Below are 26,893 nucleotides of genomic sequence, written 5' to 3' on the forward strand. Positions count from 1 at the left end.
CCTCCGGGCAGTCCCGGACGGTCCCGGCTCGCCCGCGCGCTGCCGCCGGAGCGGCCCAGCGGAGCCCAGCGCGGGGACGTCCGCGCCGAGGTAGGTCTGGCCTCTGACCGCGGAGGGCCTGGGCACAGGGCGGGGCGGGGTGGGGTGGGGGTAGGGGGGGAGTCGGGAATCGCCAGGCTGCACCCCTCCTGCCCCTCCAGTGCCCCCCGGCCGCCTGAGCTAGGCATCCATTCTGGGACTTTGGAGGAGAGTCGGAGAAAGTGAGCACCCACCCCGCCCTGGGCGGCTACTCAGGGGACCCTGTTGGGGAGGGCTGGGTGGCTTTTGTTTCCTCGGCTCTTCCCTTCCCAAAGGCTGGCAGGCCTTGGCCCCATCCTGCCCTGGCTGGTGCCTGGCCTGCCAGGGCGTGCCTGGGGGGCAGCTGGGGGCAGCGGGGCAGTGCAGCTAGAGGAGGGAGTGCGGAGAGAGGCCTGGGAGCCCTGTGAGTGTTTGAGAGAAGTGGGCAGAGGCTAGGCAGTGGCTGGCAGGCCTACTGGGCTGGGCCCCTCTGGGGTTTGCAAAAAAGGGTGGGGGAAGCAGCCACCCAGAGGCAGAGATCTCCCTGTTCCTATGGGCGGGCTGGTTCTGCTATGTGCCTTAACGTAGTCCTTGCAGGGTCTGGAGAGTCCCTGACTGTCCTCTTGGCCAAGCACATGCCTGCACTTCTCCCCAAGTCGCCTCAGGACGCCCCCTCTCCAGGAGGCTCTCCTAACCTCATTCTGCAGTCCTGGGGGCTGTGCCCCCCACTCCAACCTCCTCCTGTGCATGCCCCCCTCCTGACCCACTCAGCCTCGGGCCCTCTGGCTGCAGTGCAGGGCCTTCCCATGACTTATGATAGCAGGGCTTGGGCCCTACCCAATCCCACCGCGGCCTCGCCACACACTCTGAGCCCAAGGATCTGGCCGAGCTGGGAGTGAAGGTTGAGGGTCTCCATCCTGGGGGCTCAGAGAAGAGAGAGAGCTGGGAAGGGGTGCCTGTCTCCTTGGCCCTGATTTCCGTGGATGACAGGGCAGCCAAGGGACCAGGAGATGAGGAAGCAGGAGAGGTGGGGGCTCCGGTGGGCAGGTGCAGACGTGCTAAGCAGGGGTCCCGTGGGATGGGAGGAAGCATGGGATTTGGGAGAGCTCCCAGGACTGCGATGGTTCCTAAAACGGCCTGGCAGCCTGGTGCGGCCCACGGTGCGTGTCCTGAGTGCCTGGCCCAGCCTGTGGTCACAACTTCCAGTAAGTCCACAATCCCAACCTTTATGTGAGATCGCATTGTGTTTAACATCGACAGCTAATTTTTTAAAAATGTTTATTTATTTTTGAGACAGAGCGTGAGCGGGGGAGGGGCAGAGAGAGGGAGAGGGAGACAGAATCTGAAGCAGGCTTCAGGCTCTGCTGGAACTCATGAACTGTGAGATCATGACCTGAGCTGAAGTCGGACGCTCAACCGACGGAGCCACCCAGATGCCCCAATCGACAGCTACTTTTAAAACCTTTTAAACACAAGTTGAGTCAGACGAAACATTCTTGAGGACATAACTAACCCCCTAATGCCGTCTTATGGCCTCTGAGGGTAACGTGGAGGTTAAATGGGGTCTGGACTACCCTGGTCCTGTCTGGGCTGCCCCACTACTGGCTATGGAGGGAGTAAGCCTTGCAGCCTTGTGCCTCCACTCTGTCTCCTCATCTGGGAAATGGAGGTAATGCAATCATTCCCCACTGGGTTCCTGCACAGATTGAATAGCAATCATGTCTGTGGAGTGCAGGGCACATGCCCGCTATGTGCCCAGCCTGTGGGCACAGGAGGGTGAGTAAGAGCTGGGCTCAGCCCTCTAGTGCCTGTACCTGCGTGCGTAATGATGCCCCAGGGTGATCCAAGTCTGCAGCCTGTGTTCTGTAGCATGTGGGTGTGGTACCTATGCCCCAAGGCTGCAGGAAAGTCATTTCCCACAGGGAGCCGCCCCTTGGCTGGCTCAGGGCTCTCCTACCCCAGGCCCCTCTGAGATGTCACCTTCTCCCCAGCTCGCTCTGCCTGTGGGTGTATGTGTGGAGGCTGCTAGTGGCCTCCTGGGAGCTGCATGCCTTGGAGGGAGGGAAGCAGAACCTTCCTGTCCCTTCCACAGGCCGTTAGGGGGAAACTTGGTGAAGAGGCCTTAGCTCCCCACACCCTGAGGCTGCCCCTGCCCCACAGGCCAAGGGCTGAGGAAAGGTCCCAGGAGAAAGGGCCAGTGGGCATGGGAGCACTGACCCTGGAGAAGGCAGCCAGGCCCTAACATCTGTCCTCAGCTCTGCCCATCTCTTCTCTTCCGGAAGCAGCAGGCCACTCATCTTTTAGAAGGCCTCAGGGATTTCAGTGCCTGCCCCCAGAGGTCACTGGTGAGCTGAGACCGTGTACTAGTGAGCCAGAGGCAGGTGGGCCTCCTGGGGAGGCTGGCACACTGTGTGTGTGTGTGTGTGTGTGTGTGTGTGTGTGTGTGAGTGTGTGTGTGAGTGAGCATGCAGGAGAGGCTTGTAATCAACTCCAGGCAAACTTCTCAAGGGGTGATCTGCTCAGGGACCCCAAAAACCCAACTCTGGAGCAGGCAGACCCTCTGATGGTCCGGGCAGGCGTTACAGAGCCTAGCTCAGTGCAGCAAGCCCTTTGCTTTCCCCCCGCAGGCCCCCAGATACTGGGAGGGGCCCCTCTCCTCCTGGCCACACTGTCTTCATCAAAGGACAAGTGGGCCAAGACAGAGAGGGGGCAGGAGGGTAGAGCCAGGCCCTCAAGGGGTGGCACCTCTGCTGGCTGAGACCAGACACAGGCCCACTGGGATCTGAAAGGCAAAGGCAGAGTAAACCCTGGCCTGCCCCCAGCTTGCCCCCCAGGGCAAGCTCAGAGCCTAGGGTCCTCATTGACCAGAGGATGGGCCCTCCCCGGGCAGGGCGCAGGTCTGCGGGCGATCTAGTCAGTCCAGGGATGGCAAGGAAGGGGACGGTGGGAGAGAAGAGTTGGGGGCCTTGGACCCACCACTTGCGGGCTGAGTGGCTCTCAGAGTCTGTTTCCCCACCTCTGCAATGAGGAAGGGGGCCCAGAGAGCTGATGGCCGGGACCTGAGCTATGGAAGCGTCATCTGTCACTTACTGCCATCACACAGGAGGAAGAGGATGGCAGGGATGCGTCCCAGCCCGTGGACCAGGCTGCTGCTGGCAGCCCTACTGAGTGCCAGCTTCCCCGGGGCACTGGGTGAGTCTGGCACGCCTCTACAGCAGCCTTCTGGGCGTGGGCACCCCTTTCAAGGCACAGAGGCCTCTCACAGGTAGTCTCCCCCCGCCAGCCCTCGCTTGGCCACTCAACAAACAACCGCGGCCCATTTCAAGCACTGGGGAGCAGTGAGCCTGAGCCATGCGGACTCACTGCGGGACACAGACTCGCTCTAGATGAGAGAGAAGATGCCCACTCAGAACTGAGGCACTTGCGGGGTGTTCTTTATAGGAATTGGGAGACAGAGGGGCCAGTGGCTGGGCACCTGCTCTCTCTAAGTGCCTGCCTGCAGCCTGGAGGCAGCTCCCACCGATGAAATTTGGCCCGTCACTGGAGGTTGTGTTCATAGCCTGAAACAGACTGTGCTGGGAATCTGGGCAAAGGCTGCAAAGCAGGGCTTCTGCCCCCTCAGAGCCCCTGTTAAACCTTGACAGTGCACCTTTGCCCAGAGCCCTAGAGACCACTCACTGTGTGCCCTGGGTGCACACAGTAGGTCCTTACTGCGATTTTTAAAAACTTTAAAACATTTTTTTAAATTTATTATTGAGATAGAGACACAGAGCATGAGTGGGGGAGGGGCAGAGAGAGAGGGAGACACAGAATCTGAAGCAGCTCCAGGCTCTGAGCTGTCAGCACAGAGTCTGACGCAGGGCTCGAACTCATGAACCATGTGATCATGACCTGAGCCGAAGTCGGCACCTTAACTGACTGAGCCACCCACACACCCCTCCTCACTGCAGTTTTTAACTGAACAAATGAAAGGGAATCCCCACAACTTTGGGGAAACTCTGCAGTTTTCCTTCATTCATTTGCTAACAATCTGCTTGTATGCCAGGCTTGGGCAGGGGACACAGTCACAAACAAGACAGACACCTGGAGGAGCAGGGGAGGGACAGCCAAGGGCGTCCCCGCCAGCAAATGGGCCAGCACCTCCATCTCAGCCCGCACCATCCCTCCCTCCAGACTTGACTAGCAAAGCTCAGGTGTGAGGCCTGGCTGTGCCCAGGCGGTGTGACCACCCGTGGCCTCCATTTCCTCCTCTGTAAGATGAGAGAGAGCCCCGCCTGCCTTCAGGGGGGGTGCACATGGGAAAGGGCTCAGTCACGGGTGAGGTTCGTCTCAGTGGGTCTGCTCCTCTCTGCCCTCCAGCGAACCGCTGCAAGAAGGCGCAGGTGAAGAGCTGCACCGAGTGCATCCGCGTGGACAGGGCCTGCGCCTACTGCACCGATGAGGTGAGCCGCCTGCCCTCCCGAGCCCTGCTTCCCCAAAGTGCGCACCCCTCCCGGCTGTGCCCCACCCCTGGGCTCTGGCCGAGTGCGCACCGGCCACTCCCTCAGCCCGGCCTCAGGTGGGGGGGGCGGGTGTGGAACAGGCTAGGGTCAGGATAAAATCCAGGGTTGGGACGGCCACGGGATGGACACTGCCCACACCCCCGACCCCATCTCCTTTGACCAGTTGTTCAAGGAACATCGCTGCAACACCCCGGCGGAGCTGCTGGCAGCGGGCTGCCGGCAGGACAGTGTGGTGGTCATGGAGAGCAGCTTCAAGATCACAGAGGTGTCCGGAGCAGGGGGGTGGGAAGGTGGGAGGGTGGGGGGGTCAAGGGAAGTGGGCCCTCCAGGCTCGAGGCCGGCTGTTTGCAGGGGTCCACTGGGTCCTGTGGTTGAGCTGAGAGGCTCCCCATCGGGTCTCCAGAGTGACCCTCCAGCCAGCTGTCCGCCCTCCCTGGACACAGGAGACCCAGATCGACACCACCCTGCAGCGCAGCCAGGTGTCCCCCCAGAGGCTACGGGTCCGGCTTCGGCCAGGCGAGGAGCAGCACTTTCAGCTGCTCGTGTTCGAGCCCAAGGAGAGCCCTGTGGACCTGTACATCCTCATGGACTTCTCTAATTCCATGTCTGACGATCTGGACAACCTCAAGCAGATGGGGGAGAAACTGGGTATGGCTGGGCCAGTGTAGAGGACCGTGGGGCAGGGGAGAGAGAGAGAGGGGGGCCTCACCCAGCTGGCTGGGCTCCTGCTCCGGAGGCCAGGGCTCAGGAAAGCTGCCCCCACCCCACAAGGAAGGCTAGGACATCTGAGCCCCCCCCGCCAGGAACTTCCTCCTTGCCCATTCTCGGGACGGGGGGTCGCCGCTAGACCCCACTAACCACTCAGGACTTCAGAGAAGGCCCAAGCTGGGTGGGCTGCAGAGCCCCGTGGCCAAGACAAGGAGCACACCCAGGGCCATGAGGTTGACGTCCCACCCCAGCTCCGCCACCAGCTGGTCCAGTTACCCGGCCGCCCCTTCCGGCTTGCCCCATGCACAGGTCCGGGGCCCCCCATCCCATCTCCCCCATCCGTGAACAGGAACAAGGGCTGCTGTGAACGTGAACTGATGTTCACGTCCAAGATATTGACGAGAGGCTATTTTCCCTCTTCCTCCTTCCTGACCCAGCCCTCCCCACCCCCTGCGCTGATGGGGGGTGCAGGGGCTCAGCCGCCTCCTCTTTTTCCTGTGACATCCAGCTGAGGTCCTGAGGAAGCTCACCAACGACTACACTATTGGATTTGGCAAGTTTGTGGACAAAGTCAGCGTCCCTCAGACGGACATGAGGCCCGAGAAGTGAGTGACCGAATGGGCAGGGGTCCTGGCCACGGGGCCCGCCTCCTCTCCACCGGGCGCTTACCCGTGTTCTGGTTGAAGCAAGCCAAAGGGGGCACTTCCACAGAGGGTGGGCGCAGGGTAGGGGGTCTTCTCCTCTGATTCTGTCTCTCTCTCCCTCCGTCTCTGCCCAGGCTGAAGGAGCCGTGGCCTCACAGTGACCCTCCCTTCTCCTTCAAGAACGTCATCAGCCTAACAGAAAACTTGGCCGAGTTCCGGAATAAACTGCTAAAAGAGCGGATCTCAGGCAACCTGGACGCTCCTGAAGGAGGTTTTGATGCCATCCTGCAGGCGGCCGTGTGCACGGTGAGTGCCAGGGAGAGTCCTGCCCGCCCAGACCAGGGCTGTGTTCTTCTGCAAGGGCCCAGCCGCCCACTGGCCTGCTCTGGTATCAGGCGGAGACCCCCAGGCGCAAATACAAGCTCAGAATCTCTGCGTGGCCCTCCATGACAAGCCAGGTTGAGATGTGCCGGGACCCAAGGGCCCCCAGCCTGAGCAGTCATAGCCTGCTTTTGCATTGGTCAGAGAAGCAGACGTGAGTTCTGAGGTTCTGGAATCTTCCATGACCTGAAGCCAGCCTACCACCCATCTCCGTGCTAAGGCCAGTCTTCCAGGAGCCACAACCTCCAACTGCACCGGGCAGCTGAAGAGGGCAGACAGTTCTTACGTGCCCATCATTTTTTTTTCATTTTGAAAATAAGGCACCCATCTTATAAGCAATTTGGAAAACAAAGAACAGAAAAGGCCTATCATTTCACCGTCAGTCCACCCACTGTCCATGTGATATCTCACTGGCATATTTTGTTTCCTTTTCCTGATTTTATACAGCTCGAATCAGTATACTTACAATTTTGAAATTTGCTCCCCCCCTTCACACTATCAGGAGCATTTCTACTTGTAATGCAGCTTTCCAAATAATCCTGTATGTTTTTCTAACAAACTGCCGTGCACAGCTCTTACCTATTTTAAACAGCCTTTTCATGTAATATTGCATGTGCACATTTTCCCGTGCAGTTAAAATTTTCTCTCCTGGAGGTCATGACGTCTGGGAGCCGGCTGGATGACCCTGACTCGGATCCTGCGTGGCGGCTGCCGTGTGCACAGACCCCGCCTACCTCTTTCTTGCTGTTTTCTGCTGCCTGCCAATGCCGCTCACGTGCTGTCACGTGATGATGGCCTGCCGCAAATCCCGTGGCTTAGCTGAGCTCACGGCGGGACCACGGTCTCAGTCAGACGTGACGCTGCAACGCATTGTCCTCAGTAGGCAGCCTGCCCTATGGGCCTCCCCTCCTTGTCCTCCCCAGAGGGACATCGGCTGGCGCCCCGACAGCACCCACCTGCTGGTGTTCTCCACCGAGTCTGCTTTCCACTATGAGGCTGATGGTGCCAACGTGCTGGCCGGCATCATGAGCCGCAACGATGAGGCGTGCCACCTGGACGCCTCGGGCACCTATACCCAGTACAGGATGCAGGACTACCCGTCAGTGCCCACCCTGGTGCGCCTGCTTGGCAAGCACAACATCATCCCCATCTTCGCTGTCACCAACTACTCCTACAGCTATTACGAGGTGCGGGGGCCAAGGCCTCCCTGGGCAAGGGGCAGGGCAGGAAGGGGGTCCACGGGACTTCTCCAACATTCCCCCTCCCCCTCCCTCCTTCCTTCTCTTTATTCCTTCCCCAACGTTTGCCCCTCCTAAGGGGCCAGAGGCACCCTGATGGAAACGGAAGGTCGTGAGCCCACCCCCAACCCAACTCCCAAGCAGGTAGGGGTGAGGAAGGCAGGCTCTAGAACACACCAGGCCTTGGTTTCCCCATCTGCAAAGGGAGTGTGACCTCAAAGCAGTTGTCTGGATGCAGCCGGCCGGTACTTGGCGAGGGCTTAGCCCCGGGCTGCCCTTCTCCCCCACAGAAGCTGCGGACATACTTCCCGGTGTCCTCGCTGGGGGTGCTGCAGGAGGACTCCTCCAACATTGTGGACCTGCTGCAGGAGGCCTTCGAGGTGAGGGGCGGTGCGGGCTCTGGCCCGAGTCCTTCCAGGGCGGGGCTGGAGGGGAGGCAGAGTGGGCAAAGGGCGTCCCAAGTAGAGGTTGAGGAACAGGCTGGGCCCGTGAGGAAGGGCCTCTGCTGTTCCCTGGGGACCCTGAGGAGCCCACCTTAGCCCGGCCCCTAGGTTTCCACCACCCAGAGCACCCTCTTCCACCTCAGTCCTCCATGCGTGGTGGGTGGAGCTCAGCCAGGCGGTCCAGACCACTGACTGCACACCCCTCCATCAGCGCATTCGCTCCGACCTGGACATCCGGGCCCTGGAAAGCCCCCGGGGCCTGCGGACAGAGGTCACCTCCAAGATGTTCCAAAAGACGAGCAGTGGGTCCTTCCGCATCCGGCGGGGGGAAGTGGTATGCCTCCGTGGGGCTTCGGGGCAGGGGAGGATGGGCGCAGGGCCCCGCAACGGGGGCAGGGAGTGTCTGCCTGAGCAGAGGTCAAGGGCATAACCTACAGGAGGGCCTGGCTGGCTAGGTCGGTGGAGCATGTGGGGTCATGAGTTTGAGCCCCACGTTGGGTACAAAGATTACTGAATTTAAAAAACGTTTTTTAATAAAAAAAGAGCAGGGTCTTCAACATGAGACAGGCCTAGGGTCGAAGCCCCTGGGGCAGCCACCCGATGGCTTTGGCACCTTCCTCAGGGTGTCCCCATCTGCGGAGTCAGGATTAAGCAGCGCTGAGCTCGGAGCGCGGGTCAGATGAGTGAATGGACCCTGTGCCTCGTGTCACTTTCGGGGCTGCCGTTGTCCAGACTGTGCCTAGAAGGAGCGGGATTTTTTTTTATGTTTTTTCTTTATTTTTGAGAGATAGAGAGAGGCCATGCGAGCAGGGGAGGGTCAGAGAGAGAGGGAGACACAGAAACCAAAGCAGGCTCCAGGCTCTGAGCTGTCAGCACAGAGCCCCACACGGGGCTCAAACCCACAAACTGTGAGATCAACACCTGAGCCGAAGTTGGACGCTTAACAGACTGGGCCCCCCAGGCGTCCCTGGAGGAGCAGGTGTTTAGTCGTGAGGAGGGGCAGGCAGGGAGCTAGGTATCAAGGATCCGGGCCCATCCCTGAAACTTGCAGGCTGAGCATCTTTGGCCCAGCGGCTCCCTGCTCCGGCTGATGGTGGGGGTCTCTGCAGGGCACCTACCAGGTGCAGCTGCGGGCTCTGGAGGAGCTGGATGGGACCCACGTGTGCCAACTGGGAGAAGAGGACCAGAAGGGCAACATTCATCTGAAACCCTCCTTCTCGGATGGCCTCCAGATGGACGTGGGCATCATCTGTGACGTGTGCCCCTGTGAGCTGGTACGAGGCGACCCTGCCAGGTGGGAGGGAAGCGCCGGCTGACTGCCACGGGGCCCTGAGGAGCCTGAACCTTAGGTGGCCACATCTGCCCTGCGGGGTGCCCTGAGGGGCAGAGGCGGCAGAAGGGTCTGGTGGCCCTGTTTCCCCAGTGGCTCTGTCACACCGTGCCACGATCTCGTTCCAGCAAAGAGAGGTGCGTTCAGCTCACTGCAACTACAACGGAGACTTCATGTGCGGACACTGTGTGTGCAGCGAGGGCTGGTGAGTGTGTGGGAGCGGAGCTGGCACCCGGGATGCCCTGGGCACTGCTTCGATGGGGGACACCATGCGTGCCTGGCTGCAGGTGGGATGGTGGGTCGTAGAAAGGCTTGGAAAGGGGCAGGCCTGGTTGTTAGGTGGATTCAGTTCAAAGCACTTCAAAATGACCAGCTGCAAAGGATGTCTTTGGGAAAAGGTGCAAGAATCGGGACAGTGATGGCCGGCAGGGCGTGGGGACTGGATGGTTGGGGGACAGAGAGGAGAGGGACGCTTGGCACCTTTCATATTCTGAACCGTGTGCACACCTTACCTAATCAGAAATGAGCTCATAAATAAAGGACGGCGAGGGCTTTTAAGGCTTCAGGATGCTGAACGTGTCCATCGTGACTCGAGGAAGGGACACCGGGAAGGACTGGGACTGACACTTGAGTCTCGGCCCAGGCAGCGTTGTCTCTGTGACTCTTAGAGCCTCAAGTTTCCTCATCTGTAAAATGGGATGGTGAATGCCCCAGCCCTCCTCGCAGGCTGTGGGGATGTGACTGACCCCTCCCTTAGGAGCGGCAGCACCTGCAGCTGCTCCACCGGCTCTCTGAGTGACATCGAGCCCTGTCTGCGGGAGGGCGAGGACAAGCCGTGCTCCGGGCGTGGCGAGTGTCAGTGCGGCCACTGCGTGTGCTACGGTGAAGGCCGCTACGAGGGTCTGTTTTGCGAGTATGACAACTTCCAGTGTCCCCGTGCCTCTGGCTTCCTCTGCAACGGTGAGCGCAGCAGCCCCGGGACCCAGTGCCAGGGGGTCGGGACAGCGGGGGTGACCTGGGTAGGTGGGCGGGCCAGGCCAGGAGGCTGAAGCCCCGAGTTTAGAGCCAGCCCCGCTCCGGGCTCTCCGAGCACCTCCCCCAAGTCTATTCCCAGCCTGGACCTCTCTCCCCTCTACACACATGATGCCCAAGGCCCCTGCCGGTGCGTTATTCCGCTCCCCTGGGGTCCTGTAGTCCGTGCCCATCTCCATCCTCCACGCGCCCCTCTCATTAGGGTGAGTGCCATCCAGCTGAATCCTCAGTGGTTGGCGGCACGCAGCACGGTGGTCTTTCCTCTCGCAGAAGATGCCACCTTTGTAGCGGGCAGGGCCTGGAGGTACATGCCCACCGTGGCCCCCCAGGGCTCAAAGCAGGGGTCCCAGCGCTCCCAAGCGGGACTCACAGAACCCAGACAGGGACCACAGCTAGGGTTGAGAGGTTGAATGGAGGAGAATGAATGAAAATCCAGGCATCAAAGACTTTTTAAGATATATATTTTTTTTTTATGAGACAGTGGGGGAGGGGCAGAGAGAAAGAGTCCCAAGCAGGCTCCTCACTGTCAGCACAGAGCCTGATGCAGGGCTCGAACTCATGAACTGTGAGATCACGACCTGAGCTGAAATCAAGAGGCGGACCCTTAACCGACTGAGCCTCCAAGTGCCCCCTAGGCATCAAATACTTATTAAGCCTCAAGTGTATCCTTGTCCGGGAGTCAAGCCCCTGCTTTTCTACCTTTCGTCTCTTTTTGCTTCTGTCTGCCATTTCTCGGCTTCAGCTGTCCATCCCAAAGTGTGCTCAGAGAGATGAAAGAAGAAGCCGGTGCATCTGGAGAAAGGCAGACATTTGGCACAGGCCAAGCCATAAGAGAGGAGGGGAGACCGAGGCTGCTGGAGAAAGAGGCAGGGACAGAGGGCAGGGCTGAAAGGGCCAGAAAGGGCATAGTTTTGTGAACCTTGTGGTCTCCGTCACAACTACTGACCTCTGCCACCATAGCAGAAAGCAGCTCTAGGGGCGCCTGGGGGGCTCAGTCGGTTGAGCATCCGGCTTGGGTTTGGGTCATGATCTCACGGTTCGTGGGTTCGAGCCCCGTGTCAGGCTCTGTGCTGACAGCTCAGAGCCTGGAGCCTGTTTCAGATTCTGTGTCTCCTTCTCTCTCTGCCCCTCCCCTGCTCGTGATGTGTGTGTGTCTCTCTCTCAAAGATAAATAAAACATTAAAATTTAAAAAAGGAAAAAGGAAAAAAGAAAGCCAGAAGAGAGTGTTTGATGTTTCAATCTTGTGAAAGAAAGAAAGAAAGAACGAAAGCAAGCAAGCAAGCAAGCAAGCAGCGCTATACAATATGTAAACAAATGAATGCGGTGTACTCCAATAAAAGTTCAGCAAAAACAGGGCGCGAGTCGGATTCGGCCTGCAGGCCATGATTAATCATAACCTTTATTCTGGTCTAAGGATTTTAGACTTTATCCCTTGGCAGAAGGAAGTCATGGGAGGTTTTGATTTCATTTTCAATTGTGTATTGGCCTTGTATCCAGCCACTTTGGTAAAATCACTGATGAAATCTAGTAATTTATCTGCAGATTCTTTTTGAGACTTTGTGACGTTTTCCTAATACTTAAAAGAGTGGCAGTTTTATTTCTTACTTTCCAACACTTCCATGTCTTTTCTCTTTTTCTTACCTTATTGCATAGGCCAGAACTCATTAGAGGTTCTTACGCCAGGGAGCCACGTGATTGGATGTGTGCTTTAGGGTAATGACTCTGGCTGCAGAGTGGAACGCAGAAGGCAGAATGGAATGGGAGAGATGGGGGGCAAGAGCGTCCAAAAAGAGAGGAAGAGATGTCTCTGTCCCTGGCTGGAGAAATCCTGGCTCAGGCTCAGAGCCACGGGCCCTCCCTGGCAGACGTGGGCGGCCTGGACTGCAGGAGTGAATGCAGGCTCTCCTCTCCCGTCCTTCTCCCTCCCTACAGACCGGGGTCGCTGTTCCATGGGCCAGTGTGTGTGTGAGCCTGGCTGGACGGGCTTGAGCTGTGACTGCCCTCTCAGCAATGCCACCTGCATCGACAGCAACGGGGTAGGCCTGCGGGCACGAGGAGGGCAGCGCAGGGTGGCCGAGGGACCCCAGGCAGAACCACCCACCCTCTCAGGCAGGGATGGGGTTGCCGGTAGCTCACTGGTGCCCTCCTCTTGCCCCAGGGCATCTGTAATGGCCGCGGCTACTGCAGCTGTGGCCGCTGCCATTGCAACCAGCAGTCGCTCTACATGGACACCATCTGTGAGATCAACTACTCAGCGGTGAGGCCACGGCCACGGGCTGGGGATGTGGGAACCCGAGGCACAGGGCAGAGCAGACAGCCACCCAACGCAGCCCTGGTTTCCCGTCCTCTCCCACCCAGATCCGCCTGGGCATCTGTGAGGACCTGCGCTCCTGTGTCCAGTGCCAAGCCTGGGGCACCGGGGAGAAGAAGGGGCGCATGTGTGAGGGGTGCAACTTCAAGATCAAGATGGTGGACGAGCTGAAGCAAGGTGTGAGGCGACGCCGAGGACGGGGGTGCTAGAACCTGGGTGGAGGGCGTCTGATGGGGCAGCGGGTGCCACTCATTGCAGCAGGACTGTAGAGCTGGGCAGAGGGCTTATAATCCAGGGTGGGGTCATGGCAGGCCAGAGAGAAGGGTTCTAGGCCTGGGAGAGGTCACAGAACCCAGATTGGGGTCACAGACCCGGTCCCGGGCACACACTCTGGCCAGGACCCAGGGACCGAGCCAGGAGGCCCAGCTGAGGAGGGACTGAAGAGTCTGGGGAGGGGGCACCTGGCTCGGGCAGGGGGCAGAGAGCCGGGGAGGGATGTGAACACAGTAGGGGCACATAATGTGGCCTCGAGGGCACACAGCCTTCTCTCCTCTAGGTCAGATAAACATTCTAGAAGCCATGTTCCTGAGTGTCACCTGGGATGGGGCGGAGGGGGGCACAGAGGTGCAGCCTTTGATGCCCCTGGGCAGGGACTGGGAAGCTTCCCACCGCCCCCTGGTCCTGTGCCAGGTACTCGTGTCCACCCCCAGGGAGGCACCTGTGGGCCCCAGAGTAGGGGACAGCTCCCAGGCGCAGGGCGCCCTGCTGACAGTGGGTGGGTGCAGGAGACCAGGTGCTGGAGCACTGCTCCTTCCGGGATGAGGACGATGACTGCACATACAGCTACACGGTGGAGGGCGACGGCACCCCTGGGCCCAACAGCACTGTCCTGGTGCACAAGAAGAAGGGTGAGCCGGCGGCCGGGCTGGGTGGGCGGCCTGGCAGACCCCGGTGGGGGTGGGCATCGCCTCCCTCCTGTCTCCCTCCCCTTCCTCCGCAGACTGCCCGCCCAGCTCCTTCTGGTGGCTCATCCCTCTGCTCATCTTCCTCCTGCTGCTCCTGGCACTGCTGCTGCTGCTCTGCTGGAAATACTGTGCCTGCTGCAAGGTGAGAACTCCCCCAAGGTCCCGCCCCCAGGGCCCCTCCCATCAGGGTCCCGCCCCAGGGCCCCACCCACCAGGGTCCCGCCCCAGGGTCCCGCCCCCCAGGGCCCCACCCACCAGGGTCCCGCCCCCAGGGCCCCACCCACCAGGGTCCCGCCCCAGGGTCCCGCCCCCAGGGCCTCACCCCCCCACCAACTTCCTCATATGTGGAGAGGCCAGGTGAAGCCATGTCTTCTGTCTAGCTCTAGTGCCCTTCCTAGTCCCGCCCTTCGCGTCTGCCAAGCGTCAGTGGCCTATACCTGAGACCACTGCCCTCAGTCCAGCCGCCTGCAGAAGTCCATGGGAGCCAACAGGGAAGAAAGGCCTCGCCCACCAGGAGCTCATAGTCTCACTGGAGAGCAAAGCTGCAAGGCAGGAGATCATGGAGGCTGGCCGGCATGGAATGCTGAATTGTAGGGACCGAGGAGAAACTGTGCAGTAGTGCCAGTGTTATGGGCTCTTAGCGTGTGTTACAGAGAAAAAGAGGTCTGGAATCAAATACATTTGAGAAACAGGCTTCTTCTCTGCGGGACTTCTCAGAGCCTTTGATCTAGTTGTATCCATCGTGAAACTCTAAGAAGGGCACGGGGAATGAAGTCAGTGCTGCTCAAATGGGTTTGATCACGGAACCTGTACTTTACAAAGCATCTGGCAGGACCAGGGCCCCATGGTACAAATTTAGGAACCCTCTGCCCCTATCAATCTCCATGCGCTTCACATCTAGATCCCTTCAACTTCCTTGATATCTTGGTGTCTGGGGAAGGTACGGTTGCCCCTCTGGACCATTGGCATGGGTGGGGAGGGGTGTGGCTGGAGGGGCTTCCTGGGCTGAGGCCACTGTCCCAGCCCTCGCCCCCCCCCCGCCTTGTCTCCTAGGCTTGCCTGGCATGTCTCCCTTGTTGCAACCGAGGTACGGGCCCAGCATCTGCGGGGTGGCAACGGCTCTGACCCTCATTCCCCCAGATAGGGTGGAGGGGAAGTAGGGGCGAGTCTGGAGTGGGAGCTGGAGGTCTAGGGTCCCGCCTGGAGGGGTGTGGCTGGAAGGGCCTAGGGTAGGGCCCCATGCTGAGGACCCTGTCACCCAGGTCACATGGTGGGCTTCAAGGAAGACCACTACATGTTGCGGGAGAACCTGATGGCCTCGGACCACCTGGATACGCCCATGCTACGCAGCGGGAACCTCAAGGGACGCGACATGGTCCGATGGAAGATCACCAACAACGTGCAGCGGTCTGGCTTTGCCTCCCACCCCTCCAGCACCAACCCCTCGGAGCTGGGTGAGGGCTGGGGCTGGGCACGGTGGCTCCATGGGGCACATTTACCACTGCTCCTGGGTTCAAATCACACCATTCCCGTTTTCTCTGGGCATTGGGCGCAGGCACAGGCTTGGCCACCTGCTACCCTTCCTGGTGGTGCTACGGGCCTCGGGGTCTCAGCCAGCCAGCTGCCGCCTCCCCCACCCCACCACCAGCCTAGCCTGGCACCTGGATGGGGCTTCTGGAGTGCCTGCTGGGCGGACGGGGGAGGCTGACGACCCCCATCCCTGCCTGCCCCCTAGTGCCCTATGGGCTGTCCCTGCGCCTCGCCCGGCTTTGCACAGAGAACCTGCTGAAGCCTGACACTCGGGAGTGTGACCAGCTGCGCCAGGAGGTGGAGGAGAATGTAAGGGCCAGAGCAGCTGACCCTGGGGGCACGGGCATTTCTGGGCATGGATGTGATCCGAGCAGGAGGAGGGCAAGGAGGAAGTGGCCGTGGTACCTAGGTTTTTCCAAGTAGGAAAGAGGAGCCTCCGTGGACATGTGTCTGGGGTGGGGTCGTCCTGGGAATGTTTCCAGAAGGGGACAAGGCAATGTGCATGTCCCCAGCCAACCATGTCCTCTGGGCCTGGATGGCTCTGGGTAGAGAGGCTTACCCAGGGTGCCAGCCTCACGCCTTTCCTTGCCTGGCAGCTGAATGAGGTGTACAGACAGATCCCAGGCCCACACAAACTCCAGAAGACCAAATTCCGGTGGGTCCTGGGGGCCCGGGGGCAGGGGGCGGGGCGGGAGCTGCCCATACCGCCCACTCTAGGGGACACCCCCACCCCACAAGCAGGTCTGTGCCTCTATATCCCAGATACTGTGCGTGCGGCTCATGGTCCCTTCTTTGTCCCCCACAGGCAGCAGCCCAACGCCGGGAAAAAGTGAGTTGAAGGCACATGGGTGGGGCAACCCTAGGTCAAGTGTCTTGCCCAAGATTACCTAGTTACTAAGAAATAGAGCAGGATTTGAACCCAGGCAGTTCGACTTCAGCACCCATACCCTTAGCATCTTTTCTGCATGGCATCTATTCCTGGAATCCCACCCAAAGGGGTGTGGCTGGGAGGGCCTAGGGAGGGGTCCCATTTCATAGATGAGGTGGGCAGGGTAGCCCCATTTCACAGATGAGGACCCCAAGGCTCAAGGGGGCACAGTGGCTTGACTGAAGCTCAAGGTGAGGTGGGGGGGTGGCAGCGTGCCAGATGCTCTTTATTTTTTTTTAATGTTTTTTATTTATTTTTGAGAGACAGAGACAGTATAAGCAGGGGAGTGTCAGAGAGAGAGGGAGACACAGAATCTGAAGCAGGCTTCAGGCTCTGAGCTAGCTGTCAGCACAGAGCCCGATGCAGGGCTCGAACCCACGACCGTGAGATCATGACCTGAGCCGAAGCTGGACGCTTAACCGACTGAGCCGCCCAGGCGCCCCCAGATGCTCTTTAAAGTACAGGTTCTGTGGTCAAATCCATTTGAGAAGCGCTGAGTTCATTCCCCGTGCCCTTCTTAGAGTTTCACTATGGATACAACTAGATCAAAGGCTCTGAGAAGTCCTGTTTCTCAAATAGATTTGGTCACAGATCCCTTTTTCTCTGTAACACACGCTAATAGCCCGTAACACTGGGGCCACTACACGGTGGCACTTTTTGCTGCCAGGCATCTTGTCCCTTAATGGGAAGAGGACAGGCAGGAGGACGGTGGGGGCTGGGGGGGACAAGTGAAGCATCTGTGGCCAGCCGGACACATCCCCACCTCCCCACCCCCCACCCCAGGCAGGACCACACCATTGTGGACACGGTGTTGATGGCACCTCGCTCAGCCAAGCAGGCCCTGCTGAAGCTGACAGAGAAGCATGTGGAACAGGGGGCCTTCCATGAACTCAAGGTGGCCCCCGGCTACTACACCCTCACCGCAGAGCAAGGTAGGGGGGCAGACTCCCTGCGCCACTACCTGTGCCCCCCGCCCCCGTGCAGCCCCCTGACCCACGTCTGACTGCCCCCCAACACCCACCCAGATGCCCGGGGGATGGTGGAGTTCCAGGAGGGCGTGGAGCTGGTAGATGTGCGGGTGCCCCTCTTCATCCGGCCTGAGGATGATGATGAGAAGCAGCTGCTGGTGGAGGCCATCGATGTGCCCATGGGCACTGCCACCCTTGGTCGCCGCCTGGTAAACATCACCATCATCAAGGAGCAAGGTCGGTCAGGGTGAAGGGAGTAGGGAGGCATAAAGGGGGCTCTAGGCACCCTGGCTCCTCCTAATGTCTGAATGCAAATGGGGCCTGGGCAAGTCACTTAACCTCTGTGAGCCTTGATTTCTCCATCTGTAAAATGGGCATCAAGAGGGGTATGTGGCTATGCGTTGTTGGGCAGTGCCTGGTATTAAGCACTCAATGTGGGAGCTTCTGCTATAATGATAGGGTGCCATGTCCCCCTGAAGTTGTCCCCCATCCCTCTCCTTGTTCTTGCCTCCCATGTGGCCTTTGACTGTCGGAGATTGAGTGGATCTCCCTGGAATGCCAGGACATGGGGCAGGCAGGGCTTTGGGAGTTCATTGTACCCAAGCCTATGTAGAGGGGAAGCGAGGCACTGCACCATCGATACCCAAGTTGTCTTCCCTACCTGCTCCTCGGGGAACCCCGAGTCAATAACCATCCTTTCTGCGTCTGGAGGGTCTGCTGTGGTCCCTGAGCCCTGCTCCCCACCTGTGCCGCCCCCGCCCAGTCTCAAGGCCTCATCCCTGGTTCTGCCCCTGCCTGGCCTCCTTTCTCTGCCCTGACACTTCAGGATGTCAGCTGGACAGTGACATTCTTTTCTGGAAGAATTTTCCATCCCTTTCCTGGAGTGGGGTGAGGAATGACAGGCAGACTCCTGGAGGCTGGGCGGGGCCCAGAAAGAGGGTGCCTGTCGCCAAGGGACTGAGGGCAGGGCGCCCTGACTGGTCCTTGGGTCCTTGCAGCCAGCGGAATAGTGTCCTTTGAGAAGCCGGAGTACTTGGTCGGCGGCGGAGAGCAGGTGGCCCGTATTCCTGTCGTCCGGCGCATCCTGGACAATGGCAAGTCCCAGGTCTCCTACCGCACACAGGATAACACAGCCCACGGCAACCGGGTAAGGCTCTGCCTCAAGGTCCAGGGCGTTTCCCAGGGGCCAACGAGAGCAGGACATGGCAGAGTCATGGCCAGGGTCCCTGGGATGCTGGTGGCGCCCCTGGCTGACCTCCTAAGGACACATCTGCCTGCTCCTGCCACTCCATGGCAGGTGCATCTCGCTCACCAGAAGTGCCAGTAGTGCCTCAGGGGAGGCCTCATCACCACCAGGGACATGTCCGGATCATTCCGATCTCCCCTTCCAACGAGTCAGTATCTACCAGGCAGCCAAACCCTTGCTCGTGGAACAATTCCCCGTCTGCCCAGGTGCAGGGGCTGCGGGCTTCTTGAGGTGCGAGCATAGTCGGCATGTCCCTGGGCACACTCTCGAAAGGCTGTCACAGTTTGCCCCTGCCACGTCTGTGGGCCGGCGTCCCCTTCACCCCTGGACCCCAGGCTCAGGGAGGAGCCACGTCCAGGTGTTGGATGTGCTGGGCTTGTTCAGGTTTGTTTGTTTTTCTGAATTTATCAACATTTACAGACTAAAAATATTCATATCAGCAATTCATTCAGGGCAGCAGAATCTAGTCTCACTGGGCCCAGAGGCCAGTTTGGCAAATAGATCACATTGCTGCTCCAGGGCTCCCGATTAAAGTTCCAAATGAGAATTTGTATGTCCATAAATGTCACTAAACATACCGTATTATATATAAGGGATTCTAGCTACCCTGTTATGCTTTTCTAAAGGTCTTTTGGTATTTAAGTATTTTTAAAACATTATTATTATTTCCCAACTTGTTATTTTGAAAATCTTCAAGCCTACAGAAAAATGAAAAGATTAATACCATTAGCACCTACATACCCTTTAAATGCTTTAATTTTTTTTAATGTTTTATTTATTTTTGAGAGAAAGAGAGAGAGAGAGAAAGAGAGAGAGAGAGAGCATGAGCAGGGGAGGGTCAGAGAGAAAGGGAGACAGAATCCGAAGACAGGCTCCAGGCTCTGAGCTGTCAGCATAGAGCCCAACCCGGGGCCCTAACCCACGAACCGCGAGATCATGACCTGTGCTGAAGTCGGACAGTTAACTGACTGAGCCACTCAGGCACCCCATGTTTAAATATTTTTTAATGTTTATTTATTTTTGAGAGAGAGACAGACAGACATAAAGAGCACAAGCAGGGGAGGGGCAGAGAGAGAGGGAGACACAGAATTCAAAGCAGGCTCCAGGCTCTGACCTGTCAGCATAGAGATCAACGTGAAACTCGAACTCACAAACTGTAAGATCGTGACCTGAGCTGAAGTCAGAGGCTTAACTGACTGAGCCACCCAGGTGCCCCAGCACCCATTTGCCCTTTCCATAGAGTCACCAATTAATATTAGTTTTCTCATTGGAGGGCCTAGGTGTCTCAGTTGGTCGGGCGTCTGACTTCGGCTTAAGTCATGATCTCACGTTCATAGGTTCAAGCCCCGTGTCGGGCTCTGTGCTGATGGCTCAGAACCTGGAGCTTGTCTTTGGATTCTGTGTCTCCCTCTCTCTCTGTCCCTCCCACACTCATGCTCTGTTTCTCTCTCTGTCTCAATAATAAATAAACATAAAAAAATTTTTATGTCTTTATTTTATTTTGAGAGAGAGGCAGAGAGCAAGCAGGGGAGGGGCAGAGAGAGAGGGAGACACAGAATGTGAAGCAGGCTCCAGGCTCTGAGCTGTCAGCACAGAGCCCAATGCGGGGCTCGAACCCACGAACATGAGATCATGACCTGAGCCAAAGTCGGACATTTAACCGACTAGCCACCCAGGCGCCCCCAAAATTTTTTTACAAAAACAAAAAAATATTAGTTTTCTCGCTATCCTTCTATATAGATATAAGAATATATGTATCTACAGATATACATGTGTACCTGTGTCTCTTATCTAGAATGGTAGAGAGACGAGGAGAGAGTGTTTTGTTTCATCGTGTTTGCTCAACAAAGTTGTAGACATCACATAGACCCTAACGCTTCTGGCAGCACCTGCTGAGAACAAGGTTATTCTACACAAGTACACCATCACCTGCAACCTTAAGAAACCTCACATTACAGGGGCACCTGGGTGTCTCAGTGGATTAATTAAGCACCCAACTCTTGATTTCAGCTCAGGTCGTGATCTCACGGTTCGTGAGTTCAAGTTTCACATCAGGCTCCACACTGACAGCACAGAGCCTGTTTGGGATTCTCTCCCCATCTCTCTGCCCCTCCCGTACATGTGTGAGCTCTCTCTCTAGCTCTCTCTGTCTCAAAATAAATTTAAAAGCATTAGCTAGGGGCGCCTGGGTGGCTCAGTCAGCTTAGCGGACGACTTCAGCTCAGGTCACGATCTCGCGGTTCGTGAGTTCGAACCCCGCGCCGGGCCCTGTGCTGACAGCTGAGCCTGGAGCCTGTTTTGGATTCTGTGTCTCCCTCTCTCTCTGTGCCCCTCCCCTGATCATGTTCTGTCTATCAAAAATAAATAAAACATTTTAAAAACTATTTAAAAAGCATTAATTAATAATTGTCCATATTCAGCTCTCCCCTTGTTCACATGTCCCAATAATGTCCTGCAGAGCTTTTTTTTGTTGTTTTTTTTTTGCCCCAGTCCAGGAACCAAAGATCTGGCATTACATTGTGTTGTGTCTTAGGTGTCCTTTAATCTGGTACAATTCCCTGGCTTTGTCTTTTGTGACTTTGACTTTGGGAAGTGTTCCCCCAGCTCCGTCGTCTAGCCCGTAACTCCTGCTTTTCTTAGACCGCAGTGTTTCTTTCTGGGTGTTTCAGCTTTTGAATTTGCCCCCTGCTGGGCCTGGACTTGAAACATTAGTCTGTATCGCCATCTAGTGGTCTCACGTGAGCAGCACACATGTATGTTCACACGGACACCCGCATCCCAGATGCTTGGGGGAGATCTGGGGCCCCGATGGAAGTAAACTGGAACTGATGGAGACACCCTAGCAAGAAGTCGGACCCCAGATTTCAAAGCCGCAGTGTGGGGCACAGTTCTTCCCTCCCTGGATGGGGTCTGCCTGTGAGATTCTCTATCTGCTATACATCCCCATCTCTGGGCCTTCATTCAAACCTCAGCTCTATCACAACTGACTGTGTGACCTTGGGCAAGTTTCTCCACCTCTCTGTGTGCCTCAGTTCCTCATCTGTAAAATGGGGACAGTAATAGCTCCACTTCACATTGCTGTGAGGGTCAAATGAGCTAATATTTGTAAAGTGCTTGATGCACAGGATGTGCTGTAGAAACAGGAGCCATTTCGGGTGCTGGTGGGATGGTCTCTGCCGTATACAGGAGGCTGGGGTGGCGTGTCTGGCATGGCTCATCCCCCGGGCCTGGTCTGACCCTGACCCCTTCTCCCTCCCAGGACTACATCCCCGCAGAGGGTGATCTGCTATTCCAACCTGGGGAGACCTGGAAGGAGCTGCAGGTGAAGCTCCTGGAGCTGCAGGAGATAGACTCCCTCCTGCGAGGCCGCCAGACCCGCCGCTTCCACATTCAACTCACCAACCCCAAGTTCGGGGCCCGCCTGGGCCAGCCCCACTCAGCCACTGTCGTCATTGGAGACCGAGGTGGGCAGGGCCCCAGGTGTGCTTAAGGAGGTGGGGAGGGAGGGCTGGGGGCCTCCCCACTAAGGCTGCCAGTATGGGCAAGTAAAATATAGGATTCTCTGTTAAATTTGGATTTCTGATCAATAAGGAACAAGTTTTGTAAAAGTATGTCCCACACCTCAGTGGGATATACTTATCCTATTTGTTATTTATCTTGAATTCTGGCTTAACTAGGGGACCTGCATTTTATCCAGCAACCCTCTCAGCCTAAGAGGTCCAAGTCACGTTGTGACTACCCAGCCTGCTGGTGGCACCATGAACCCCACCATTAGGTCTTAGGCCTTTGATTTCAGCTTCAGTTCCAACTAAGATGCAGGTGTTTCCTAGAGGGGTGAAACAGTTCTTATGGGTCCTCAGCCTCCAGTATGGTGGTGTCTATGAGCCCACCCCAGAGAAGGCTTGCCTGGAAGATAGGAGAGGAGGGAGGACTCTCAGAGTAGAGTGGGGAGCACGCTGAGGAGGGGGAGGTATAGAAACAAACTTTCTCACATGGAACATTCCTTTGGCTGCCAAGGGAGAAAGAAGAGCGGATGAACTCCCTCCTCCTTCTCACTCCTCCAGAGCCCCCCCCGCCGCGTCCTCCACCAGGAGGGCGGGATGCCTTCTGTGGTACCAGTGGGGGCACCAGCCTCCCAGAGTCTTGGGTGTTGGGTGCTGCCAGTGGAGTGCTGTGGGGAAGGGTTGGTAACCGAGTCTCTGGAGCCCCCTGGTGGTGAGGCTGGATTCCTGCCTCACTCAAAGAGGGTGTCTGACCGGTCTGTCCCACTCTGACCCGGCCTGCTGCAGATGAACTGGACCGCACCTTCACCACCCCGGCGCTGTCATCATTTCCACCTCCCCATGGTGACCTGGGTGCCCCACAGAACCCCAATGCCAAGGCCGCCGGGTCCCGGAAGATCCACTTCAACTGGCTGCCCCCTCCTGGCAAGCCAACAGGATACAGGGTAAGGTGGGGGGCAATGAGGGAGGTGGATGGGGAAGGCTAGTACCCACTGGGGAGATGGGCCACCTGAAGCCAGAGGGCCCCCGAGGGCATGCTTGGCCCTAGTGAGCCAAGGACAAGTGGACGGGGGGAGCCCCCATCTGCCCGGAGAAGGGGCAAGGCCCATCCCTGAAGTTTTCAGACATTTGCCCTCCTCCTTCCTGGAATGTGGCCCCTCCCCCCAGCCAGAAGACACCTGGGTTCTGCCCCAGCCCTGTTGTGGGAACCTGCCAGGTCACCAAGCCCTCCGGGTCTCCTCTGAACAAATGGGACAATAAGGGCAGGTCATCGAGCAGCTCCGGCGTGTGCCGCCCCCGCTGACCCCTTCCTCCTGGGAGCAGGTGAAGTACTGGATCCAGGGCGACTCGGAGTCCGAGGCCCACCTGCTTGACAGCAAGGTGCCCTCGGTGGAGCTCACGAACCTGTACCCATACTGCGACTACGAGATGAAGGTGTGTGCCTACGGGGCACAGGGCGAGGGTCCCTACAGCTCCCTGGTGTCCTGCCGCACCCAGCAGGAAGGTGAGGCCTCAGCACGTGTCTGTCCCAGACCCACCCTGATGCCCCAGCGCCCAACTCTGCCCCCCCCTCTGCTGCTACTGACAGCTTTCTTCCTATACCGCCCTCCCCCACCCCGCCCCCCCCAGTACCCAGTGAGCCAGGGCGTTTGGCCTTCAATGTCGTCTCCTCCACGGTGACCCAGCTGAGCTGGGCTGAGCCAGCCGAGACCAACGGAGAGATCACGGCCTACGAGGTCTGCTACGGCTTGGTCAACGAGGACAACCGTAAGGACATGGGCCCCTCCTGCCCCTAGGACAGCAGGAAAGGGAGGGAGCAAAGAGCAGGGGGGAGGTCACGTCATCCTGGTTGGTGGATGTGCCCCATGGCCTGGCTGCCCGAGGCACCGTCAGGTTTGTGGTCAGGTTTGGGCTGGCTGCATCGCATCCCGGGCCCAAGCCCCGAAGCTCACAGGGCAGGTGGGGGCACAAGGTATGAGATGCCTTCCCATCCAGCAAACCGGCACAGCTCATTTCCACACGGTTCTTGTAGGGCCAAAGTAGAGTTGGCAGGTTTAGCAAGTAGAGAATGCCTCGAATTTCAGAGAAACAATGTGTTTGGACCATCTCCTATAACATTTTATCTGGCATCCCAAGGCTGGAGTGCCTGGCTGCACTGTTATTTCTTCCCAGTCCCGGAAGGGAAGGAAGCGTGGGCACCCCTTGCCAATGGCCAAGACGAAGAAGTGAGGCAGTTCGGTTCCACCTCCCCCCTCCTGCGCCTGCCCTCACTTCTGCTTGCTCGGTGCGGAGGGATGCGGAGCTCACCACCCCATGTGACCTGTGGACCTTAACGTGGGTCAGGCTCAGAACTCCCGGGATGGCCCCCAAGGGCAGAGGGCAGCAAGATTATTCTAGATGTCAGGCTCATTGCTTTTTACCAGCCAAGCAGGCTTCGTGCAACCTCAGCAGTTACATCATACCTTTGGCCTGTTCTGGGTTTATAACACCTGGTCGCCCGTGGACCACTGGGAGGAAGTCTCCTCTGACCCCGCCTTTCATCCCAGGAGCCATCCGGTCCCTGTCCAAAGTTCATCCCTGATGATTTCAGCCAGGGCTTCAGTCTGCTGAGGTCTCAGCTGTGTCCTGGAATGTGCTGGACGGCCTTCTTGGTCGAGGGCATCAGCACTGTGGTGGTGCCCCTCTCTGCTGCTCCACCAGCTGATGGAGATGTGAAGGGTGGGCTGAAACAGTGCCCACCTTGGCAGCTAGAGACACCCACCCCCACCCCAGGGTGACGGGCCTCCATCAATCAATTCTTTTTAACCACAGTTGTTTGCTGGGGGTAGACATCAAGCTTATCAGGCATCATTTTCCAGAACCCTCCTTTGGGCCTCTTTGGAAACTGGGACTATTTCTGGCCTCCATCCTCCTGTGCCTTCTCTGGTTTCCCAGAAGCGTTCTAGCACAGCAGGACTCTGCTTGCAGTGTCTGGGCCCAGATGCCGTCACTTGCTCAGAGCAACGGGGGTCACTTTCTCCCAGGGCTGCGTGTCTGCCCTAGGGGTGGAGGAGGGCTGGCTGGCCTCTGCTCTCTGCTTACCTGTCACTGCTGTCCCCCTTCTACACCCCTCACCCCACTCCTTAGCTCTGCCCGAAGGGCAGCTTCCCTGAGCCCGCCCCTCTGTTCCAGTCCTTGCTCCGGTGACCACGGGGCAGCTGGGGTGGGCGTCTGGATATCCCCGCTTTCCCTTCCTCAGCGGAGCACTTGCGGTTTGGCTGTGTGGACATTGAGGCACAGTCTCACCGTTGGAGTGCGTCTCAGGTGGAGGTGCCCTGGGCACAGGACCATTTACCGATCAGTAGAGGTGACAATGGTGCCACCTTGAGTCTACTCCTGGCTCTGCCATTTAAGGATGAGCCCTTCGGAGAGTTGGTGACCCTGTTTTAAGTCGGACACTCCCAGGTTCTCGGCCACGACACAGGCGCTCCAATAGCTGCTTGCTCTCTGCCTTGTCCCCTGCGCCCTCTCTGTGCGATTCAGAGGCCCGTGCAGCAGTGTTGTCACATCGGAGGCGGGGCTGGGCCAGGCAGGAACCTAGAAAGACCCTCTGAGGCACTCTCCCTGCCCCAGGACCCATCGGGCCCATGAAGAAGGTGTTGGTGGACAGTCCTAAGAGGCGGATGCTGCTCATTGAGAATCTGCGGGAGTCTCAGCCATACCGCTACACGGTGAAGGCGCGCAATGGGGCAGGCTGGGGGCCCGAGCGGGAGGCCATCATCAACCTGGCCACCCAGCCCAAGCGGCCCATGTCCAGTGAGTGGGGGCGCGGGGGTGGGGGGGGCAGGGCCAGGGTGGAGAGGGGGAGGAGAGGAGGCTGGGTCCCTGGCTCACCCCTCCCACCCCCGCAGTCCCCATCATCCCGGACATCCCCATCGTGGACGCCCAGTGCGGGGAAGACTACGAGAGCTTCCTCATGTACAGCGATGACGTGCTGCGCTCCCCTGCTGGCAGCCAGAGGCCCAGCGTCTCCGACGACACTGGTGAGTGGGCCTGGGGTCCAGGACCGGAAGGCCTGGGCAGGAGGTGGGGCTGTCGCTGGTGTCCAGAGAAAGCAAAGGGGCCGATGACCACTGGGCCTAGAGATCAAGACTAGAAGTCCCTCTCAGCTCCAGAGCCTACCATGTGGCAGGCGTCATGCTGGCACTGGATAGAGGGGACAAAGCCAGCGTGGCCCACATGCAGTCATGGGCACGGCTGTGTATAAGCACAGGCAGAGACTTGCTTGGGAGCGGATGTACACAGAGTTGTGCAGGCTCGTGCACATGGGACCGTGTGGAAACACAGCCTTGCTCCTGGAAGGCTCACCGACTGTGCCATCCCAGTCAGGACATTCAGGGACAAGGCTATGTGGGAGGAAGCAGGCATGACCCAGGAGCTCAGAGCAGCCACCTGCCCAGGGTCCGTGAGGCGGTGCCCCCTGCTCCTCTTCCCTCCTGATTCCCTGCAGTGTGGTACAAAGGGTTCTTGGCTGGACTCCCTGGTGCTCAGTTTTAGCTCTGGCTCTGCTGTGGGACATCAGATGAACTGCTCACCCTCTCTGTGCCATGGTTTTCTGATCTGTAAAATAGGATGTCAATCACACAATGCCACAAGTGAAGATTCTCTGGGATTTCTTCCACCCTTGCCTAAGCCTCAGGCACCCCCGTGAACACCTAAGTGCCCTGACAGAGCTGAGCTTGGACTTAAGGAACCCAAGCCCAAGGGTCGCGGGGGTTTTGAGGGTATGCGAGAAAGCTCAGCTGTGAACATCATCTGTGATGCACTCTGGCTTCTGGAACCGTCCCTGGGAGTCAGGCAGGGGAGAGAGTAATCTCTCCAGTATACGGATGGGAAACCGAGGGTCAGAGCAAGAGGCCTCACACTTGGCGACAGAACCAGGCGACCCCTGGGGCCTTATCCTCCCCTGCACCGGCTCTCACGGAAGGGCTCCTCTTCCGCCTCGCCGGCTGAGGGTCCTGCCCGTCGCCTGCTCCGCGACCACCCCCGCCCCCCGAGACACACACACACATACACTTGGATTCCGGAGAGCAGAGGACGGGCTCGCGTCGCTGGCCTCCGCCCCGC

General features: G+C 58.2%; 1 protein-coding gene across 1 annotated transcript in view; it reads left to right on the forward strand.

The window, feature by feature from the left end:
- Positions 1 to 35: 35 nt before the first annotated feature.
- The window catches only part of ITGB4 (integrin subunit beta 4), a 30,570-nt gene continuing 3,712 nt past the window's right edge, over positions 36 to 26,893 (forward strand). Inside the window, exons 1-32 of the mRNA XM_029927716.1 lie at positions 36 to 90; positions 3,161 to 3,249; positions 4,417 to 4,499; positions 4,723 to 4,824; positions 5,003 to 5,207; positions 5,776 to 5,872; positions 6,046 to 6,217; positions 7,216 to 7,479; positions 7,821 to 7,910; positions 8,185 to 8,307; positions 9,083 to 9,247; positions 9,432 to 9,508; positions 10,061 to 10,263; positions 12,269 to 12,372; positions 12,495 to 12,593; positions 12,695 to 12,824; positions 13,433 to 13,555; positions 13,648 to 13,754; positions 14,666 to 14,699; positions 14,875 to 15,066; positions 15,348 to 15,451; positions 15,739 to 15,797; positions 15,948 to 15,971; positions 16,854 to 17,002; positions 17,096 to 17,275; positions 18,037 to 18,185; positions 21,544 to 21,748; positions 22,574 to 22,731; positions 23,111 to 23,291; positions 23,417 to 23,554; positions 25,400 to 25,582; positions 25,678 to 25,809. Of these exons, the coding sequence (XP_029783576.1) occupies positions 3,171 to 3,249; positions 4,417 to 4,499; positions 4,723 to 4,824; positions 5,003 to 5,207; positions 5,776 to 5,872; positions 6,046 to 6,217; positions 7,216 to 7,479; positions 7,821 to 7,910; positions 8,185 to 8,307; positions 9,083 to 9,247; positions 9,432 to 9,508; positions 10,061 to 10,263; positions 12,269 to 12,372; positions 12,495 to 12,593; positions 12,695 to 12,824; positions 13,433 to 13,555; positions 13,648 to 13,754; positions 14,666 to 14,699; positions 14,875 to 15,066; positions 15,348 to 15,451; positions 15,739 to 15,797; positions 15,948 to 15,971; positions 16,854 to 17,002; positions 17,096 to 17,275; positions 18,037 to 18,185; positions 21,544 to 21,748; positions 22,574 to 22,731; positions 23,111 to 23,291; positions 23,417 to 23,554; positions 25,400 to 25,582; positions 25,678 to 25,809 (4,111 nt within the window). The 5' untranslated portion in view covers positions 36 to 90; positions 3,161 to 3,170. The remainder of the gene's footprint in view (positions 91 to 3,160; positions 3,250 to 4,416; positions 4,500 to 4,722; positions 4,825 to 5,002; positions 5,208 to 5,775; positions 5,873 to 6,045; positions 6,218 to 7,215; positions 7,480 to 7,820; positions 7,911 to 8,184; positions 8,308 to 9,082; positions 9,248 to 9,431; positions 9,509 to 10,060; positions 10,264 to 12,268; positions 12,373 to 12,494; positions 12,594 to 12,694; positions 12,825 to 13,432; positions 13,556 to 13,647; positions 13,755 to 14,665; positions 14,700 to 14,874; positions 15,067 to 15,347; positions 15,452 to 15,738; positions 15,798 to 15,947; positions 15,972 to 16,853; positions 17,003 to 17,095; positions 17,276 to 18,036; positions 18,186 to 21,543; positions 21,749 to 22,573; positions 22,732 to 23,110; positions 23,292 to 23,416; positions 23,555 to 25,399; positions 25,583 to 25,677; positions 25,810 to 26,893) is intronic.

The sequence above is a fragment of the Suricata suricatta genome, chromosome 17, assembly GCF_006229205.1.
Source record: "Suricata suricatta isolate VVHF042 chromosome 17, meerkat_22Aug2017_6uvM2_HiC, whole genome shotgun sequence".
NCBI lineage: Eukaryota > Metazoa > Chordata > Mammalia > Carnivora > Herpestidae > Suricata > Suricata suricatta.